This window comes from Beta vulgaris, chromosome 1 (genome assembly GCF_026745355.1).
Source record: "Beta vulgaris subsp. vulgaris cultivar EL10 chromosome 1, EL10.2, whole genome shotgun sequence".
Lineage (NCBI taxonomy): Eukaryota > Viridiplantae > Streptophyta > Magnoliopsida > Caryophyllales > Amaranthaceae > Beta > Beta vulgaris.
In genome coordinates this window covers 19161643-19183431 of record NC_079202.1, presented here as the reverse complement: position 1 = coordinate 19183431, position 21789 = coordinate 19161643, and the positions used below count along the sequence as shown (strand labels likewise).

Below are 21789 nucleotides of genomic sequence, written 5' to 3'. Positions count from 1 at the left end.
CTTGCGAGGCCCTTATCCTGCGCAAGTGATTCTCAATTCGCATCGAGTGGGTGAGATGAAGATGGTAAACTGACTGAACGAGTGTGAAAAGAAGATTTTGAATTTGCCATTTGTTGAGCTTAAGGGAAAATCTGAAACTATTGAAGGTTTTGAGAAGATGTGATGTTTGATTAATCAAGAATCCTTGGGCAACCAATATATATATAAGGTATACTCTGTATCAATGGACGGTTCAGGAAGAGGTTTGGGCTCAGCCCGTCTGACAGTAAGTATTGGTCAGACGGTCTGACCCAATACTTTCACTAACATAAAAAGGCAAATGGCAGACTTACATGGTTCCATTTCTTAGTTTTTCGATTGACAAGCACGTACTATACTCAATGATACTATATCTATTATTCAACCAGTGGTTTCACCTAAGCAAAAACATTCTAACGACACAAAATAATTGCACCTCTATTGATGCTATTCAATATGTGATCCATTGTAAAAGAAAAAATAACAATTTTTTTGGGGGTAAGATGATTGGTAATAATGTTGCATTATATATCTGTATCTATCTTATCAAAAGTTTTACTACAAAACTCATTTATGAAAGTTAAATCAAATAAATAAAAGGAAAAATTGACATTAGCAATCTGAATTTTGGACAGTTTGCTTTAGAATGTCTCAAATTTTAATTATCTCATAGCAGTCCCTTAATTTAAGGAACTAAAATCATAAATATTAAAAAGAGTAATCCCTTAATTGTCAAGCTTATATGTCAAAAGAGGGATTTATAAGTATTCAATTTTAGTTGGTTTATAAGAGAGTGAAACTGTTGTGAAAGATCAGATAAAGTTATTGAATTGGAAAAGTTGTGCATTTGCCGAGGCACTTTGTTTTGACAGCTTCTTTTGTCTTTGATGTAAAAGATAATATTGAAATGTAAATCATACAGAGAACCTATATAAAACACACATATATTATACAAGTACTGCGTATTTATATTTGTTTACTATACAACATTATCATTTTCAAAATTAGTCTTAATGAATATCAAAAATTTTGTTGGATCCATTTATAATCTTTTGCCAGTTGGATTAATAGATCGTCTGGTGGGAAATGATAACAAATTCATAGGTTGTTAGAAGAAGCTCTAAAATAGATATGCATATGGTATACCATTAAATAACCTTATTTCCTCTATGAGGAAATAAATATTCTAAAATTGTTTGTAGGAAGAAATTAATGAGTAAGGATTAATGGTGGACCATCGGAGTCACTTGGGGTAGTCTTTCAGATGCGAACAGTAAAGTGGAAAACCATATATAATACTCATTGTGTTAGACGGAACGGGAAATAAGGTATGATACAATATATCATCGAAATTGTGGTCATTTCAGATAGCAACGGGGAACAAGGTATTTAGGCGAAAAGTAAAGTGGAAAAGAGTTATCTTATTATTTGCTATAAAAGTAATGTTACAATTTGTAAACCATACATCATATGGATATTAGACGCGAAAGAGAGATATCTGATGAGCATCGTGACACTAATTGAGAAAGGTGAATCAATAAAATGAGTTAATTGTCAAGCTTATATGTCAAAGGAGGGATTTATCAGTATTCAATTTTAGTTGATTTATAAGAGAGTGAAACTGTTGTGAAAAGATCTGATAAAGTTATTGAATTGGAAAAGTTGTTAATTTGTCTATGCACTTTGTTTTGACAACTTCTTTTTTCTTTGTTGTAAAAGATAACATTAAAATGTAAATCATATAGAGAACCTATAAAATACACAAATATTATACAAGTACTGCGTATTTATATTTATTTACTATACAACATTATCATTTTCTAAATTAGTCTTAATAAATATTAAAACTATTGTTGGCTTAATGTATTCTAAAATTGTTTGTAGGAAGAAATTAATGAATTAAGGTTAATGGTGGACCATTGGAGTCACTTGGGGTAGTCGTCTTTGGGAGGCGAAAAGTAAAGTGGGAAACGTGTATAATACTCATTCCGATCCGTCTGATGGAATGGGGAATAAGGTATGACATAATACATCATCGAAATTGTGGTCATTCAGGTAGCAACGGGGAGTAAGGTATTTAGGCGAAAAGTAAAGTGGGGAAACCCCGTATGATACTTATTTTGTCAGATGAAATGGGAAATAAGGTATGATATAATATATCATCGAAATTGTGGTCATTTCAGGTAGCAATGGGGAATAAGGTATTTATACACCGTATGGTACTCATTCCGTTAGATGGAATAAAATTTCATATGAGGTTTCGAAAATGGCTTTTTGTGTTGGCTGTGTGTTAAAATTCAAGGACAATCTTTATCGCATAGTAGATTGTATCTCCCGAGACCAATTATTAGTCATGGCCAATTTAATGTTGCCATTTCTCAGTCACGAGTAAAAATTGTTTAATACTACTAATTTATGAGAAAGAACATGGGAATTCTAATACTTTAAGGCCATTTCAAGGGAAAAAAATGAAGACAATAATGTGGAGAGGGTTTCTGAGACAATTGACCTCCTCACTGGAATTGGGATGAAGACAAAGTTCGTGTAAATCTCTTTCTTTTGTGGCGGTTGAGATCTTTAATTTACCTCTGCCATCTCAACCTTAAATGATGGCTTTCTGTGGAGCTACACCAAAATTGGTAAGTATTTTATTAAATTAGACCATCACTCTATTAATTTCTTTTAAGAATTCCCATACAGATGTTGTTGGCGGTTTTATTTTATCCGGAGTGTGGAAGAAAATTTGGAATTCCAATGTTCCTCCAAAGGTGTTGTTGGCTTTTGCTTATGATGATGTAGTTGCTTTTGACTATGTTATACTTCCTCCGTTGTTTTTCTACTGTAAATATTGAGTTTCACACTTGTCAATGCACACTTTAACTATTAATGTCTTTAATTACTTTAATTTTTGGTAAAAATTACACAAATTTTGAAACACTTGAAAGTATATATCGAGACGAATCTAACAAGATCTCACATGACTATTTTTTTTTTTACATAAAAACCACAATAGATAGTAAAAGGGTGGTGAATGAATAGTGTAAAAATCTCATTGTTGCAATAGAAAAAGAACGGAGAAAGTAGCTTCTTAATAAATTCTGTTTTGCCCTAAAAAAAAGTCTTCCAAAATATATGAGTATCATGTATCTGCTAAACAACTTTAAAATGTATATAAAGGTGTATTTCTCTTAAACACAAAGTTTTTTTTTTATAGCAAGTAGACTTAATATATAAACATTTTTATTATACTAAAAAGTTCCCGTGCATAATGCACGAGTCCAAAACCTAGTTAATAACTAGTAAGTACAACAACAATAATAATCCTTTTGAACAAATGTACTAGTAAATAATAGTATTAATAGTAATAATGAATTTTTAAATATAAGCATGATCTGATCTGAACTTATCTGATCTGATCCAATCTGAAATAAGCAAAGATAAGGTGAACTGAACATAGCCTAAGATACCACATTTACCCTTACTTAGTTAACTATTCTAACATTTAATCATCCCTAACCCCCATCTCCTCATCAGAGGAGGCTAAAGCCATGTGCAGGGTGAACAATTGCACAGGACCCCAAAATATAAGGGGCCCAATTCTATTAGTTGTCTTCTTGAAGAGGAAAAAAAAACTAACTCTAGTTACACACTCATCCTTTTCAATTTTATAGAGTGTAATGTTGGATGCAAACTTAAAAAAATTAATTTCTATTTGGTGTTTATTCTCCTCCTATTTTCCAAAAAAGACCATTAATGACTCTTCTTCCTATTTACCAAAAAAATTTAGTTTATATAATTTAATTTAGCACAAGACCCCTAATTTTATGAGACGGCCCTGCTCCTCATCAGTTCTCAGTCACTCTCCTTATCCCCTCTAAACCACTGCCAACTCCCAATCCCAGCCTGAACCCACCATCAACACCACTGACGGCCCATTTTATGGCCCTAGATTGCCAAAATAGAGGTTGTGACTTGTAAAAGTGGTGTTAGTGTGAAGAAAGAGAAAATTTCCGACTGGTTGGGTTGGCCTGTGTTGGTGGTGCGGCTAGTGATCTCGTTACGATGATACCGCTGGAATGGCTTGTGGCTGGATTGACTCGTACCTGATGGTGCTGGTCATGACGAAGGGCGGTGGTGGTGATGTGGCTGGGCATTGCCATTGTTGGTAGTGGTACGACTAGGAGGTGGTGATGGTAGTATGACAATTGACAAAGAAGAGGAAAGGTGGGTGGGAGGGGATAATTAGTTTTGTTAACTATTGTATTTGGTAGATTAGATTTGTTGATTAAATGGGCCAAATGTCATTTTCAAAATGTTAAAAAGTGAATTACATGGGTGGAAAAGAAGGAGAAAGTTGATGTGATATGATATGTTATCAAAATAAACTAAACAACAGTGTGTAGATAGGATTATCCCCCAAATCCCTAATGATTGTATGTAGCTTATGTTATCGGACTGTTGTAGGCTTTCTAGCCAAAACTATATTTAAGCTTTAATTATTGCCAATTTAACCTAAAAAAAAAACAAGGTGTAGATTAAAAAGGAATGGACTAAAAAAAGAAAGTGTGTAGATTAAAAAAAAAAAAAAAAAAGAGGGTATATCTCTCACAACAACTATCATAGAATTTTTTTAACAAAAAATATTAAAAGATGGTCTAATTTTAATATAAAAGTAGACTTAATTACTAAATGAATTAAACTAGTCACTAAAAAAATTAACTTAATCACTATCAGGCTAATTTTTTTTTAATATTAAATTTATTATTAATTAATTTTATTTTAAAAATAAACGATCTCTTACAAGAAAAATTCTTACAAGACCGACTTTTTTTAAAATGACATGAAATAGAAAATGGGGAAAGACTGAAAGAGAGAAGTTGTGGCCTGTGGGTCGCTTTTGATGTTTGTTGTTAAGAGCATTTATGAGTGCCCTTTTTTTAGTCTTTACTAATAAATTCCACTCTCTTTATGAAAGAAATTCCACTTCCTAATATAATAATAATATGGCATTACTACTCTTTTCCCAATTTTCCCTTTATCATTTTGCAGAGCACCTACATCTGTTTGGATCTTCTTTCCCAACTATGACAAAACCTAAAAATCCCACTCAGATTTCTTCTTGACCCCCATTTTTGTTTCTTTCAAAATCCCATTTTTCTTTGTTGTATTATTTCTTCCGCAAAATTGTGAAAAAACCCATGTTTTTGTTAATCATATTAGCACAGTTGCTGATTTATGGCAATGCTTGGTGAGCTTCTGTCTCTCTTTAAATTCTTGTGTTTTGATTTGGAAATCCGAGGTGGGTCTGTTGTTTTTTGGTCAGAACTATAATGGGTATTAAGTTGATTTTGACATGCTATTTAATCTGATGATTTTGAGACAGATCTGGTAATTATTTGTCCCATCTAATAGTAACCCTTTTTCTTGCTTCATTTGCTATTTCTAGTTTGATTATGATTGGATTGTGTCTTCTTAAATCACCTGCAATGTATAACTAACAATGTCATGATTTCTGGGTTCAATTTCCCAATTTCTTTCTGCTCTCCTTTTCTTAGCTTTTTTGTCCGAGTAATTAATTGGGTAAATCTTTTTTTTTTCTTGAATGTGTGTCCGAGTACTTTCTGGTGCTTTCTCTTTCCTGAATGTTTTTGTTACTGTTATTTTCTGGGATTAGTATAATAAGGTGAATGATCCCAAAAATTTATGATGTATGAGCAATTGCTTAATTCGTGTTATGTGATATGATTACATTGTAAAAAATCTTTATTTTTGCCTTGATGGTCTAATTGGTTATAGCTAAGGAAATTTTCGTGCAAGTGTAACTTTATCTAAAAATTGATTTCTTTTTACTGTATCACCAGAGGTCTAGTTCTTGTGGCATGCTTAAAGTGATGACGAGAGGCATGGGGGTGGGCTTGAGAAGGGGACCCTAGAAAATTGAGGTTAATTGCTGTTAATTTGCATTCATCTTCGTAATGCTTGCCGATAGACATATCGTTGAAGAGGCTCTTCGACGGGATTTGGAGTCTCTGAGTGTATCCAAGAAGCTTGCTAGAAGTGTTAGCCAGAAATTACGGAAGAAGAGAATTCACAGAAGTGCTGGTGGTGAAGAAGACACTACTAATGGGTTTGCTTTGAGATGTCTTACTTTATATGGAAGAGGGGGAGGTTGTAAAGTAGGGGCCGACACTAGTGAAGAATTTGGAGATTCAAGCAATAGGAGGAAGTCAAGTGCCAGCGAAGAAGGGAAAGGATACAAGCCCATGTGCGGGGCTGAGGAGACAGGAGTTGATTGCTTCTCCTATGGAAGGAAGGAACGTTTTTGGAAACGAAATAATAGAAAGGAAATTGAATTTGAGGAATCACAAAGAAACAGCATAATGAATCTTTCACTTCCAGATGATATTTTAGAGATGTGTTTGATGAGGCTTCCTCTTTCAAGTCTCATGAATGCTCGTCTTGTGTGCAAGAAATGGAATTACTTGACAACAACTCCTCAGTTTATGCAGATGCGGAGAGAAGGTCTGTATCAGACTCCGTGGCTATTTGTGTTTGGTGCTGTTAAGGATGGTTATTGCTCTGGGGAAATTCACGTACTTGATGTTGCACTTAATCAATGGCACAACATAAATGCTGCAGTTCTCCGAGGAAGGTTCATGTATTCTGTTGCCAGCATGCGGGATGAGATTTTTGTAGTTGGAGGCTGTTCTAGTCTGACTAGTTTTGGAAGGGTAGATAGAAGTTCATTTAAGACACATAAGAGTATGTTGGTTTTTAGCCCCTCAACAAAATGTTGGCGTAAAGTTGCATCTATGAAGCACGCTAGATCATCTCCTATTCTGGGGATTTCTGAGATCAGTCTAGATTGTCCAATCATTCAAAGTCAATCAAGCCGCCAAGATAGACGTTTTCCTAGGTCAAGGCTTGGTGGGGTCTCCGATGTTTATGAAGATCCCCACCGGCTCTCAGTCAGACGACAGTTGAGAAGCTTGTCTGATGAAAATGCTGGTTTCTTGGCTCCTATTAAAAAGCAATGCAGGCCTTTGAGACAAAGAAGTGAGACTTCAAGCCTAAGGGACTGCAAGAGGTTTGTGCTGATTGCTATTGGTGGTCTTGGTTCTTGGGATGAGCCTTTAGACACAGGAGAGCTATATGACTCTATATCAAATAAATGGATAGAAATTCAAAAAGTTCCTCTAGATTTTGGCATTGTTTGTTCTGGAGTTGTTTGCAATGGGACATTCTTTGTTTATTCGGAGTCTGACAAGCTTGCTGGTTATGACATAGAAAGGGGATATTGGACTATCATCCAAACAAGCCCTTCACCCCCTCGTGTTCATGAATATTACCCAAAACTTGTCTCGTGCAATAGCCGTTTGTTCATGCTTTCTGTTTCGTGGTGTGAAGGAGATGGTCAAATAGGTAGGAGAAACAAAGCCATTCGAAAGATGTGGGAGCTTGACCTTATGTATCTTACGTGGACTGAAGTATCTACCCATCCTGATGCCCCTATGGATTGGAATGCTGCATTTGTTGCTGACAAGAATCTCATCTTTGGAGTTGAAATGTTCAAAATATTTGGGCAAGTTTTGGATTTTTTTACTGTTTGCGATGTATCTGATAAGGTAATGAAATGGAGCCATATTTCGAGAAACCGTATGGCTCATGAACTTGATGTATCCTCGTCTGTAACAAAAACTATCATGGCTGTTCATCTGTGACCCTCCTTCAGCCAGCTCAGAATTGCCAGAAACTTGAAGAGTTCTGCTCATTGGGTCGTCCTATTAGTTGTTTATGAAAGAAAATGGCTAAATGAAGCTGTTCTCCGTCAAACAAAGTGGAAAAATTACAGTGAGACTCACACTAAGTGGATTTACCAAAATGCACAACCCTCTCATGTTCGGCAGAGAACATCTCTAATAACTGTAGTATGACTACTATGTTTTTAGTCTCTGATTGGGAAGCAAAGTTGTTCATTTCAAATTTTATGGTTTTTCGGATTAATTCCAAGCAGGCTGAAGCTGGATCCTTGAATTGCCAATGCTTTTTAGTAGTTAGTTCTGAATTTTGATTGATTGCACAATGTGGAAAACAGGGACTTCTGGGATCCACACTTCAGAGTTTTCTCATAATTCAGTGTTAGTTGTATCATGACAGGAATTGTCAGGTGTTGGTATTAGTTCCACAATTATGAGGCCACACACACTATAATTATTTACTAATTGAATTTAACGTCCTTTCCTGACCACTAATTATACCAGTTCTGCTTTAGGCATGACTTAATTATAAGTCGACTGCTCCATCATACTACTTAAACAACTTTTATTCCCAAAGGAGTATTTTATCTTACAGCCAACCAACAAATAAAATTTTCCGAAATGAGTATATTATTTTACAGCCAAGCAACAAACAAAATATTGCCATTTTGGATGAGAAGGTCTCACAATAATTAGGATGATTTATCCAAAATTTTGCAATAAAAATCATATTAATAAGAACCAGTATTTCAACAATTCAAGTTTCCCTTGCGTATATTGTATAAGATAAGTTTTTTTTATCAATGTGTAATCTATAAGAATACTGGGGAATGAAACTAGATTCATTGTGTAATGATGCGAAAGACTTTTGAAGCCTATAGAAGATTGAAACAATGGACTTTACAACAAGCATTGGGAAAAAAAAAAAACATGATACAAACTTTTACAATTTTGGCACCCTTTCCATTCCCTACTAAACTACAATAATATGCAATGTATGTGAAATCATCAATATCCTAACAACTTTGAAACCCGAGAAACTGGCAGAAAGTCAGAGACTACCCATAGCCTGGGAATATCCAGAGAAGAAACTTGAAAAATAGCAGAAATCCAGAGACGGTTATGCATTACTCGGGAATATCCCAGAGAAATTAGGAATCCTATCAACATGCTTCAATGCACGCTCAGCAATTTGTCGAGTGCGGTAGTCTCCATGCTGGAAAGCATCGACAAGAGCTGTTCCAACATTCTGATCATTCGAAATTTCATATGCTATTTTATCCATCCGTAAGAGCCTCTCGACTACCCAAACCGACCTCTTCCTGAGATTTTCTGTTCGTTTCTCAACCAAAACATCCAAAATAGGTTTGGTTCCGTAAGCCATATGCAAAATCACAACCCCTTCTTCAATGTTAACTCCATCATCCAACAAAGTTGATAAAGCGGCAAGTGATGCCTCAACAACATTCTCATTCGTATGATCTAGAAGGGCTACCAACTTTTCAACGGCGTGACCCTCCACCAGACAAAATGTGTCCTTCAACGAACACAGACCTTGATGAACAGGACATAATCCTGATATTTCAGGGGGTTTGCTGAAACAGGAAAACATGGATGCACACATTGGAGGGGGTGGGAGCTCTGGTTTTTTTGTCAAGTTTTTGGATTCTGAAGAAAGGTTCTCCAAAGCCCAAGCAGAAGCTATTTGCACATTGTCAATCCCATTAGCCTGAAGCAAGTCAATGAATAACCATGCGAGATTTTGCTCGCAGCAGAAAGCCAATATCTCTGGATCTTCGGCTAACACATATGTTACCATTGCAAGAGAACGAACCAGACCTTCTAGGTATGGAGTCATAAACCGGCCACCCCTCGCTTCGCCTTGCCTGATTCTCTTGACTCTAGATATAATAAGCCTGAACGCATCTTCTTCAAGCATTCGCCGAGCTAGTTTAAGATCTCTTTCTGGAAGTTCAGCCAATAGGCCAACAGCTGCAGCCTGCTCTTCAGTGATTCCATTGCTCTCTGATATGATTCCGATGAGGGCTCCAAGTTGGCCTGAAGCAAGTAAAGCATCAGCTAGTTCTTGGGCCATGAAAGGAGAGAGATTATGCAGAAGTTTCACGGCAGCTAAACGCAAATCCCTCTCTTCAATAAACTGAACCAAACTGATGGTAGCACCAGAACTTTTGATGGCAGCAACCACATTTACAACAGTTTTACGATGACTAGTCAGTCCACCAAGAACCTGGAGGAGTTTGCACTCAATGGATGGACCAGTGTTGCTGATGAGATGTAGGAGGCTATGTATAGTGTCTTCAGAAACTAGGGTCTGGTTTTCAGGCCCTATTATAACTGAGTCAATGTCATATCCTGAATCCACAATATGTGAAAGAATAGTAGCTGAAACCTCTTTCAGTCGCATGGGAAGCTGTTTCGCACCAACACCAAATAGGTCCTTCACTAAGGGAGGAAGAATCCCCGCTTCAATTAATACCTTCGCACTTGCATCATACGACGAAATCTGGTTCAGGGCTTTCAAGGAGGCTTCTCTAGACTGTATGTCATCATTTTTCATGAGATTCACAAGTGACGAACCAACAGTTTCAGCAACCTGAACCTTGACTTCATTGTTTAGACCCAGGTCACCAAGGAATGAAGCCATAGATAATTTAGTTTCAGGAGTTCCTGCAAAGAAATGCAAGCAATAAGAGGGCTTCAGTATAAGGACGTAGATATACTCATCACATATACAGTCTCATAAGACATACTCATATCACATGCAGCTCATTTAGGATAAAAAATCGAAATGACAGCCAGGGCAACTGAGTAAATAAGTGCATGAGAAATAAGCTATATTCTAATTTCACTAGCATGACATATTTTCGAACAAAGTGACTGATCACATATAAACCAAGGAAAGATACACAAGTTGTTTTCTCTCAAGCCCAATCAGGAAGCGCTCTTGCAGACATGGATAGCCTTCTCAATGCAGTTATCAAAAGTGAGAAAAATAAAGCACATCAAAATTCCTATCTTTAGATGATTATGGTATGTGCAAACATACACTCCCTGTTGTAGTGCCTTTACTATCAATGTTGCTATTCTCAACCAATAACCAGACAGCATTTTACATATACATATTGCTTTTTTTTCTTTATCCTTCTAGTCCAGGCCCCTTTTAGAGTTATCATAATCTATCTGAAGTTCTGTAAGAACTATATCATAGGACAGGAAAGGAAGTTATTTAAAAAGGAAAAGATCCTGAAAAAAGAAAGAAACTCATCATAACATTGGTCTCATCATACACTAGTTAGTTTTGAGCTTTGTGATTTCTTAATTGCTATGTTATTCCTTTGCATTTCCTATATATTTCGAGGGTTTTGTTAAACATAGCCCTCAGGGTTATTTATAAGCAGTGAACATATTTCTTCACATGGTACTAAGTTGGATATGTAAGAATGAAATGTCGTTCGAAGTATTTGATATTTCCACTTCTTAATTTCGGACTAAGTTTCAACATTTTTCACATTTTAATTGGGATCATGACAGACAAGAACATAGAACGACATCCAACTACCTTTAAGAAAATAATATAGAGTTCTGGTAAGATCCTGACTTTACGAATACATGGATACGAAATATTATCCCATACTATAATCTGCGAAAAAGCTAATAACAAAAACAGGGACAAAAACACACGATTATCCTAAAATATATGGTTACCAATTCGATACGCTATCTTCATTCTTCATCACATTCTTCCCTCCCCCCTCCACCTCATTTTCCTTCCAAAGCTTTCTCCCTCTTGCTTTACGCCTTTACTGTTGTTGCCTGGTGCTTGAACATGTTTAAAATCTGTTTTCTGTACGACTTACTTCTCCCTTAAGTGTAGTCCTTTTCTGAAAATTCTTTCTTTATGAATTTCTGGAAAGAAACTCCCTAAAAATCTTTATTAGTCAAGGACAGGGTTGGACGTCCGGAATTTTGTATCAAAAGTCAACAGCATGAACAATCATTCTTGGGTGGAGAGTCTTTAAAAGTTGAAGACGCTAACAAGAAAAGGATACCCACATCAAAAAAAATTCTTAAGAAACTGCTATGAATTAACATAGCTTATTGACTAAAACAGTGAGATTACAGATAGAGTTGAGAGATTAAGCGAAGAAGAACAAGGTTTAAGAAGAAAATAAGATATGCCTGAATTAATGCTAATCTGGGTGATTAATCACCAATTACAGCCTTGTCAATCTTTTGAGAGGAATGGCACTCTCCCAAGCTAAGACAACTAATCACTCTTAACAACTTTCACATGCCTTCTTCTTTCTCATTACCACTGTATATATAGACTACTTTCCCTAACAAACTATCTAACTTATTCCTCAAGCTAACCAATCAAGAGACTCCCTCAAATACCCTTATCCCCTAAATATCGATTCATAGCATTACATGCTCTGCAGCCACCATGCCACAAAAAAGAAAATCTGACAGCAGTTCGAAAGCTAGGTTCCACATGGCCACAAGTATATGGGTGCTTCACTCAAGGAAGAGGAAAAGACACTCCCCATGCAGAAAATTTAGTATTATACGTTCGAAAGTAAAAAAATTTATCCACATAACCTTTAAAAATGACCCTCATATATTTACCTCTTCCTGAGGTAACTCTGAAATTGGAATATTAAATTGGACAGAAAAATAAATGGTATTAATGATTTCATTTTTCAAGTTCAACCATCGTCTCTTCATCTTGTCTAATTTCCCTTCATCCTTAATTTTACCTTTGTCTCTTCCTGGTCATCATCTCCCCCTCTATATTCCTCCAGCCTTCAAAACATCACCATTTCCGGATCACCTTGAAACCACCACCATTAACACCATCATGTCTACAATTAGAAGAATTCCTGGCCATCTCCACATTTACACCACCCTCTCCCCCCCCCCCCACAAAAGAAAATGGTAACCAACAGAACTGATCCGTAGCCGATCAAATTTACTCAATGCTGATTGTATCTAAAATTAAACGTCTCTACTAGTTTACTTAGACCTAATCCAAGATCGACTAATATGAATAATATTATTTATATGTCACAATAACCTAAATGACAATACACCCAGAAATAAATTATTACCCGATTTTAATCTAAATTAGATCTTTCTATAATTCTCGTAGATAGGACACCACAACCTCCTCTTATTTGCTCCACCTCCTCCAGAAAGTCGAGCACCACCACCCATTCTCCTCTCCATTAGGGCCGCCTTTGGGAAACTTCTTTTTCTTCTTTGGACTTTGACACCAACATAGACTCAATTCCCTTCCCTGGCATTCGAATTCGATTTGTTTCGATGAGAATTGAGTCTTGTGGAGTATTTAAATTTGGCCAAAATGGAGGTGGGTCTGGGTGGTGGTTGGGATGCTGATTGCTGATAGAGAGAGAGAGAGGTTAAGGTGGTGATCATGGTTATTGATGATGAAGAGGAGACATTAGATAGACAAAAGAGAAAAAATGCTAGGTATGTAAATAATGAGTTAGATAACAAAAACTTGCAAATTTCAACCACATTAAATTTTTTTCATTTTTTCATCCCACATAATGAGGTTTTTACCACTTAAGGGTTACCTTGAAGCCTGTGAAAATGTGAGGCTGATTTTGAGATCTGATTGAAAGTGCTAGAAGGTTATTTGGGATAGTTTGCAAAAGTTGAAGTTTTCAGCATGTTGCTTGTAAGTCTATAGGGATATCTCAACAACATATGCAGACCTGGGTTAGTAGCATTTTTACAGACTATAAAAAAAAAAAAACATAGCTAACTTCAACTCCATAAGTTCCATAGCAGCAAACATCAGTATCCCATCTAGATCGTCCTATAAAATAAGATAATCATGTCTGCATTTCTTAAGTGGACAAATCAGAGAAACAGAATCAGACATATTGGAGTAAGAGCAAACACCTTCAAGTAGCAGTGTCAGAAGAGGCTGCAGTCTACCACTTTCAGCCATCAGCCGCACATTATTTTCACTCTGGGCCAGATTATCCAATGTTTTATGAGCTTTCTCAACAGTCAAAATGTTTTCCGACTTGCTGCTGGTCATCCCAATTAAGATAAGAATTGCCCCCATAATTGAACCAATTTTCTCAGAAAGATTCTGAGATTTAGAAAGCTCATACAGCAAAGCAACAGCTTCTTCTTTTTCTTTCTCTAAGGACTGTTCAGGGGTCAAAAATTTTACTATGGTGCGTACAGTGCCACCTTCACCCAATATTTCCTGAAGAGATAAAGGTAAAACTTCATATACATCTGACCTTCACAGAATTAAGAGGGGAAAAATGAAAGTATACACTGTAAAGCATCACTCATATGCAGGATCACACAAGCTTAATTTGCTCCTAGTACCACTAACTCTAGACCAACACATGCAAAAATGCACATAATTGAGAGATAATGGAATATAAAGCCAGAAAACCTTAATAGTTCAAAAAGTTAGGGAAATCCTTGTGTCAAAAGAAAAAATAAATAAAACTTAAGAAAAAAGATACATAATGTATGAAGAAGAGTTCATTTGTGTGAATTTGTAAAAAAAGAAACTAGAAAAAACCCATTTTGGAGTTTACAGGCGGGCAATCAAATTTGAGAGGCAGGGTTACCAAGGAGTTGTCAATGAAACAAAAAGTTGCTTTTATATTTTTTACTTTTCAATGATTTTCCGAAGTAAAAAGAATAAATTTCCTTAAAGCTTTTCCATTCAAAATGTCCGATGGTATTTCCAATAATATTCTACAGCTAATCAACTTCATACTGATTAAATAGGTAGATAAATGGTGATGCTAGTAGCAAATTCATGAGTTTGTACTTTATTTCGCATACAACGAATGCTTCATACTAGTTCCACCTATTTCATCATCAGAAAAGGCTTCCACATTATTAAGTAAACCAGGAAAAAACCTTCATGTCTGAGTCCTGTTCTGCTATGACTCGAAGAGTTTCCAATGCTTTACATCGAACTTTCCTGCTGCTGTTTCTAAGCATTTCAACAATTGAATGAACTATCTCAGGATCATGAACAGCATGCTTATTTGATCTGCTTCCTTTTGAAATATACTCCACATATCTCAAAGCTTGCAGAATATCCTTTTCCGAAGAGCCTGTCGATAATGACCTGCGTGCCATATCAAGCTGAGCAGCTTCATTCCTGGCAGTCCATTCTTCAATAGTGTTCCTTAAAGCTATACTAGGGTTCAAATCCGTGCTTTTCAGGTCTTCCAAAGTTAATGGACATATAGGCTTCTTTCCGCTTTCCTTACATTCCCTGAACCATTTCTCAATTGCCTCCCGTTCAAAAGTGTTCCCGTTTTCTATGGTTACAGGATCGCGCATAACCTGCTTTGTTAAAGGACAAACAAATGGGCTGAAGATGGGCTCTACATGCAGCTTCTCGACTTGAGAGCTATCATCTGACTGGCTGTCAAGGTCAGTACTGCCACCTGAACTCCCAGCCATATTATGTAAAGGGCCTATGACACAATTATATATAAAATGATCAATGCTATTGGTTTCAAACAAACAAGAAAAAGAGAGATTGGTCACATCAAAGATTATCCGAAACTATTATACATATCCAAACATGAGCAAGCCCAAATATCATACAATTAGCACCTCCTTGACAGGAAGCAAACTAGTCCAAACATATATCATATCAGCACTATCAAACATCATTACCTCAATGTTTCTAACAGCACCCCAATCAGAACAGGATTATTGGGTTGGGGGTTCATCCCCCCTTAACGGGGCTAACAGTAGAATGGTTGTTTGAGTTTCAGTCCACTATACAAGGGTCGTGCATTATCCACAATGAATAAGAAATAGAGGCAGTTTAATGAGCCCTAAATTTAGTCTATTATAATCAAAAGTCAAGGAACAATGGATCTTTGACTACATTATAAAACATCGTTCAGACACTAATGGCATCTTCGGAATGATGTAAACAGATTACAGAAATAGTAGAAACTTTGGCTAGTCTTACAAGGAACACCTCATGTCGATGTCCAAGGTCACTGACAAGCTACAAAAAGGCCTAAATGGACTGGTATAGGCCACCACACCCTCCATCTTCCTGGCCAATCCATGAGGCCCAAATATAAGCATGCTGGCCCCAATTTACAAGTAAAACAAATCATATCTCCTGCTAAGTGATATCATCAGATCGCTGCTGGCTAAGTGGTTTAATGGTTGACGGACATGCACAGTAAGTAGTAATGTGGAGATGCGTGTTTGAATCGTGTACTTTACATTACAAGCACCTCTTTTCTTGATCTTCTCTTTTTCCTTTAACGCTTCCCTTGTACAGTCCTCCTTCCTTTTATCACAATTGACTAATATTCTTTTCACACGTATTACTTAATTATATACTCTAAAATAAAATATTACCTATACTCTCTAATTAAAGATTTTGTGATTAAGAAAAAGATTTCCGAAACAAGAAATAGCCTTTTAATCGTTGATAAGTTTTTGTACCAATCTATTCCCTTAGCATAAGTAGTGATGACCCTACCTCTAAAATTTTCTCTTTGCTCTCTTCCAAGTAAGCACGTCTTTAATAAAACCATGCGTCTCTCTTTATCAATTTTGAATACTCTTATATGGTCAGGGGCGGATCTATGCAGTGTCGTGGGTGGCACTGGGACCCCAAAAAATATGAAGTATTTCTGTTTTTTTCTGTCAGATAAAGTAGGAAATATTAAAAAGTGGACTCTGCGCCTAATATCCATGTTGCATAGTTAGCTCAGGTGGTTAGAGGTGAACGCTAGAGCCTTCAGGGGATTTTATGGGTCAGGGTTTCGAAGCTTAATAGGTGGATCTTTTTTGGGGAGTTTCATTTGCTTCAGCTCTTAGTTTTCTTCTATGTTTTTTTTTTTCCCTTCCTTTGTTCTCTTATTAAAGAGTTGCCATCAACTTTAGCTAATTCATACGTACAACTGTAACTATTGGTTTCTGCCATGTATATTTTCTACCAACAAATTTTAGAGCTCAAACTAGTTTAATGATCAAAGTTATGTCTTCGGGAACGTGAAAAACAAAGTGTTATATGTATTCAATATCAGAGGGAGTATTAAAATATGACATTGTGAAAGTCTTTAAAGAATGATTTCACTAAAAGTTTGGATTCCTTCTTCTAAAACTAAGTTTTTCATTGTCAAGTTATGTGATGAAATTATTGTTTGATTTGCGTATTTTGCTCATTAAAATTTAAATACTTGGTTGGTTCATGTAATAATGATATATAATATTGGTTATCCAGTGCCCCACCAAATCAAAAAACCTAGATCCTCCCCCTGTATATGGTGATGAAATTAATAAAAAAGATGTTAGCTAGCAGAGATCATATCATGAAAACTTCCATGTGACGTTTAATGCAAAATCACGATAAGTTTCATTAAATTTCAAACGAAAACAGCTATGTTTATCTCGCTGGTAAACAACTCCAGGTTCTTTTATTTCTTCTGTCATCCCAGACGTTAGTCACCCACTGCATGATATTCAGATTTTAGTATTACTGCCTGTATAAGGGGTCAATAAATCATATGTTTAGTCACTCTTTGCTCCTTCAATCTATTCCTAAGATCTTCGACAGTTCTACTTCTTTCAATCATGGTAGGCACTTGAATGTCATCTTCTATGCAATATCCATATAACAGATCCAAAATTATTGCTGGCTATGTTATTGTAGATTGAGAGACCTAAAATCCTAATGAGCTCGAATGTAGTAATATTAGGACCAAAAGTTAATAAATGTCATGGAAAAAGACAATACAAATAAATACTTCCAATTTTTTAAAAACTCATGTTCATATCCAAAACAAGATTTCAGTTTTCTTCTCTAAACCTCTTCCATTACCTCATCTTAACGAATATCCATTAAGTGCCATTCACTCTCCACACTTTTATCTCTAGCTTTACCTAAAATTTTCACCAAAGTTAACCCAAACAAACCATTCTACACCTGATTTCATGATGGGGCTCCTTTGGCAAAGTGATATCCCCAAGAGGGACAGGGGTGAAGTCCTGAAGTATAAAAACTGTGACAGTCACGTCATTAAGTAAGAATCAGAAAAAGAAGGTATCAGGCAATAATTCTATTTTGCTTGACAACCCAAAGCCGGAATGATGGTTTGCCTCATATAGTTCCACCTGTGTTTTCTATGCCTTCTTTCACATCAAGTCAAAATATCAATTACCCTTCAAAAACCAATATCAAAACTAAGCAATTCCTGAAAATCAGCTGAAGTTTCAAAAAAAAAAAAAAAAATTTGCCATTTCATATTTTCCAACTCTTTATTCCAAGAATGCATTGAAGCTTCACAAGATCATCAACCCACCCAAAAAAGTCCAAAACCTCAAATTAAAGACATTTTTAGTCACCAGGAGTTCCAACCTGGTTGGACATCCAATTGCTTCACCTGACATAATCCAGCTCCCAGAAATTTTAAAATGGTGTATGCATTACTGTTCTCAAAATGTACACCAAAACTATTAAAACCAATTATATTGATTCTTGATTTACTTCCAAGACAAAGTCTCAAAAGCTCATTTTCCAACCCTTACCCACCCACCTTTCATTTTCTCAAAATCATTAATTTCTCTCATATTTTGCAATAAGATCAACTAAATACTTCTTCAATCCATAATAAAACATATCTTGTTTATAAAATTTTAACCAATAAGTTAAAAAGGCAAACATCATAATTCCAATTCTCAATCTTATAATATCATCAATCAATTGGCAAAATACCTCAGAGGTTCCAACCATAAGGCAAAGTAAAATATACCCAAAATATACATTAGATTCATTATCCAAAAGGGTATCCGAATATCCCCTAAAAAAAAGGGTATCCGAATAAATCGTCAACTGAATAAATTCAGAAAAAAAAAAGAGAAAAATACCTAAATTTGCGGAAAACCCTAAATCGTGATCCAACGCGTGTAAAACCACTTCTGTTTTGCTGCTTGTGCACAGAATTCCAGCGTAGAACCAACAACAGGGGATCTCAAGCCAACTCCACAATCATCATCAGTTAAAACTTTATGAATCAAAATTTCGCAATTTCTTCTTCTTCTTCGCAGAGGAGGGGCAAAATTGGGAAAAAAGAAAAAAAAAAGGAGAATGAAATAATAGTAGAGTAAAAATAGTGTAGGTGTGAATAATGAGAAGAGAAGAAGATGGGTTGACTAAGAAGAGAAGAATAGTCATGGCTGCTGGTTTGGGTGGAGCCCAGATTGGAGGAGAGAGAGTGGCAAATTCTCCTCTTTGACCTTTTTGGCTGCTTCCTTGGTAATGTTATTGATGTAATCATTATTATTACATTTTTCTAATATATAAAGAATAGATTTAATTATTATATGCAACTGGGGAATTTCTTTTTTTCATGAACAAAGAAAAAGTTTGTGAATTGAAGGTTCCTGCAGAAGTTGGTGGCTTTCGCGGGTGATTCTGGGAATAAGGTACTCTGGTGAGTCCTGATAAAACCATATTAGATATGGGCAACTTTACCCATCAATAATATAAAATTGAAAAAGTAATGTTGTGAAAAGCTACAAGTACAAAAATAATGTATCAAATTTAGAAAACATCAACTTTTTGAATTTGAGAAAAGGAATCAAAGGGGAATGGAAGGGAATGGGAAAAAGTGACTTCCCCTCTCTCTCCTCTACTACAATTGACTTGACAACAGAAGCCAGGAGTGCTGATATACACATAACAGGTATTGGGCAGCAGTTGCCCATAACCGAGGCATTTTAGTAATTTCGGACATGCAAACAGTCCCCCTAAATATAAGTACCTGACTTTATAAGTTATTGGCTTTAAAAAAATAAAAAAATGAAATTTGAGAGCTATGTGGGTGAACCATTACGAAGCAGACAACCAAAACTTACATTGATTCATTGAACCATTACGAAGCATTTTAGTGCGTAATCACGAAATAAGAAGTGAACCTGCAATGGTGTAGAATCTGCGGTGAAAATCGTGGAAGTTAGCTAAGGAAGGTTGTAGAATTCAGAAATTCAGAAATTGCGATTGATTAGCTGAGGAAGGGCAGTTGAAGAAAAAAATAACTTACATTGATTCAAGGTTGAAGAAGAAAACTTAAAATTGAGGTAATTTATGTTTTCTTTGAAGTACATGACTTATTTATATATTTTGAAAATGTTTCCGTAAAATGTTAGGGTTAATTGTTGATATGATGAGTAATTGCTGCTTTGATTGCAATTGTTTGTGTTGTGAATCACGGTAATTAAAGGTAATTATAAAGAAAGTTTGTGTTGGATTGTTGGTAATATAATTGTAGGAAATTTAGGGTTTGGTTGCGGGTAAATTATATGGTAAATTGGAATGGTTGAATGTTAATTTAGGGTTTGTGTTGTGTTGTGAATCTCGCTATCCATAATTGTTTGGTAAATTCGATTTAATGGTTGAATGTTAATATAGGAATAATGGGGAAGAATGGTGGAAGGTCGAGTGATAGCGAGTAAGTTTCAGAAGCTGAATGTTTGGAGGTAATGGATAAATGGTGCTTTCCTGATTTTGGTTATATCTTGAGGTAGAAATAACTATGGAAATGTGACAGCAGGATGGTGCTAGGAAATTTAAATCGAGGAAGAAGCGGAAGAGCTTGAGGGATGATGGAGTTGGGAAGCAGGTAATAGATAATTTGAATAGAACAAACCATGAAGCTTGTAATGATATTAAAAACATGTATGTATGCAGGGTGGAAAGCGTAAAAAAGTGGTAGATAAAAAAGTTGTATTGAGTCCAAATATATTCAGAGTGAGTTAAAAATGTTTTGATGTTTTGTTGGTATACATAGCTTAATAATTAATATGATGAAAAGTGATTTAAAATTGGGCTTGCAGTGTATAGAAAAATCTGTAGGCGGTGAAGTGAAGTCGCGTGGTGAAGTGCTGAAAACACAGCTAGCTAAGTGTAAAGGGGTGCAACCAAATGTAAACTGTAGGGTTGAGACGTTAGGTAAAATAATTGGTGGTTTTTGTGAGATGAAAAGGCAATGGATTAGAGACATGAGTTTTGAGGGATTACTTTATTTGAGGTGGAAGAGATTACCAAGGAATTTTTGCTATTGGTTGATGACATTGATAGACACTTGTAGGAATGTGATAATGTTCCCGGAGGGATAGAGTACCCTATGGATAAGCGACAAGTGCATTGGGTATTGGGTATACCTCATGGACCGAAAAGAGTTCCACTTGTAGCACGCAATGAAAATGTTAAGAGGGCAGTACTAGAAATACAGCAGAAGTATGGTTCCTCAGTTGGTATTCCGATGGTTAAGGTAATTGAGAAGGTTGAGGGGATAAGTCATTCGAAGGATGAAGTTGAATTTAAGACTGCATTCTTGATGCTTGCTTTGTGTGATTTTTTGTGTCCAAAAACCTGTAGAAGGTTAGAGAGTGACTTAGTGGTTGCAGCAACTTTGGCCGTTGATGCTCACAAATATGATTGGGAGTCGTTTGTATTGGATAAGTTATTAGTACATGCGCGTCACTTTGCAGAAAAGTTCTACAAGGAAGGGTATGCGAAAGGTTGTGGAGGTTGCACGTATTTTCTTGCGGTTAGTGATTTATTATATTTGTGTATGTATATATTTGTATATGTATGTTTGTAGATCATTAATTATTATTTTGTGTTCTTATTTTGATTAGTTGTTTAATTCATATAGATTATGTACCTTGATCGGTTGCATCGTCCTCCCGTGCGTTGGGGATTATTTCCGAGGTTAAAAGCGTGGTCTGCGAAAGATGTGATTGAAGCAAAAGAAGCTGATCGACAAAGTGCAAAGGGAGATTATGGGAATATTGGGGTAAGCAGCGGAAAGGATGAATTATGTTTTGTTGTATGTTACATATGAGTTAAAATATCCTAACTTAGCTTTTGTAAATGGTAGTGCATTGACTTGGCGTACGGTGAGAAACATCCGTTTGTTGCGAGAGACACAATGGGACC

At 35.9% G+C, this 21789-nt stretch overlaps 2 protein-coding genes across 2 annotated transcripts; one reads left to right on the top strand and one right to left on the bottom strand.

Moving 5' to 3' along the window:
• Positions 1-4969: 4969 nt before the first annotated feature.
• Positions 4970-8169, top strand: LOC104901075 (F-box/kelch-repeat protein At5g42350). Its single transcript, XM_010688623.4, has 2 exons — positions 4970-5266; positions 5880-8169. The coding sequence occupies exon 2, from the start codon at positions 5994-5996 to the stop codon at positions 7737-7739; it is 1746 nt and encodes a 581-aa protein (XP_010686925.1). The 5' UTR covers positions 4970-5266; positions 5880-5993; the 3' UTR covers positions 7740-8169.
• Positions 8170-8456: 287 nt separating this feature from the next.
• On the bottom strand, positions 8457-18990 carry LOC104901082 (U-box domain-containing protein 44). The gene is made up of 4 exons (XM_010688631.4): positions 18714-18990; positions 14718-15286; positions 13725-14040; positions 8457-10463 (listed from the first exon to the last, which is right to left on the bottom strand). The coding sequence occupies exons 2-4, from the start codon at positions 15270-15272 to the stop codon at positions 8896-8898; spliced, it is 2439 nt and encodes an 812-aa protein (XP_010686933.1). The 5' UTR covers positions 15273-15286; positions 18714-18990; the 3' UTR covers positions 8457-8895.
• Between the last annotated feature and the right edge of the window lie 2799 nt (positions 18991-21789).

Excerpts from the sequence above, each read along its gene's own strand:
- LOC104901075 (XM_010688623.4), top strand. The coding sequence starts at position 5,994 with ATGCTTGCCGATAGACATATCGTTGAAGAGGCTCTTCGACGGGATTTG.
- LOC104901082 (XM_010688631.4), bottom strand. The coding sequence starts at position 15,272 with ATGGCTGGGAGTTCAGGTGGCAGTACTGACCTTGACAGCCAGTCAGAT. Across the intron at positions 14,041-14,717 it reads AACAGGACTCAGACATGAAG|GAAATATTGGGTGAAGGTGG; the intron begins GTTTTTTCCTGG and ends TTATCTCTTCAG. Across the intron at positions 10,464-13,724 it reads TCTGACACTGCTACTTGAAG|GAACTCCTGAAACTAAATTA; the intron begins GTGTTTGCTCTT and ends ATTTCTTTGCAG.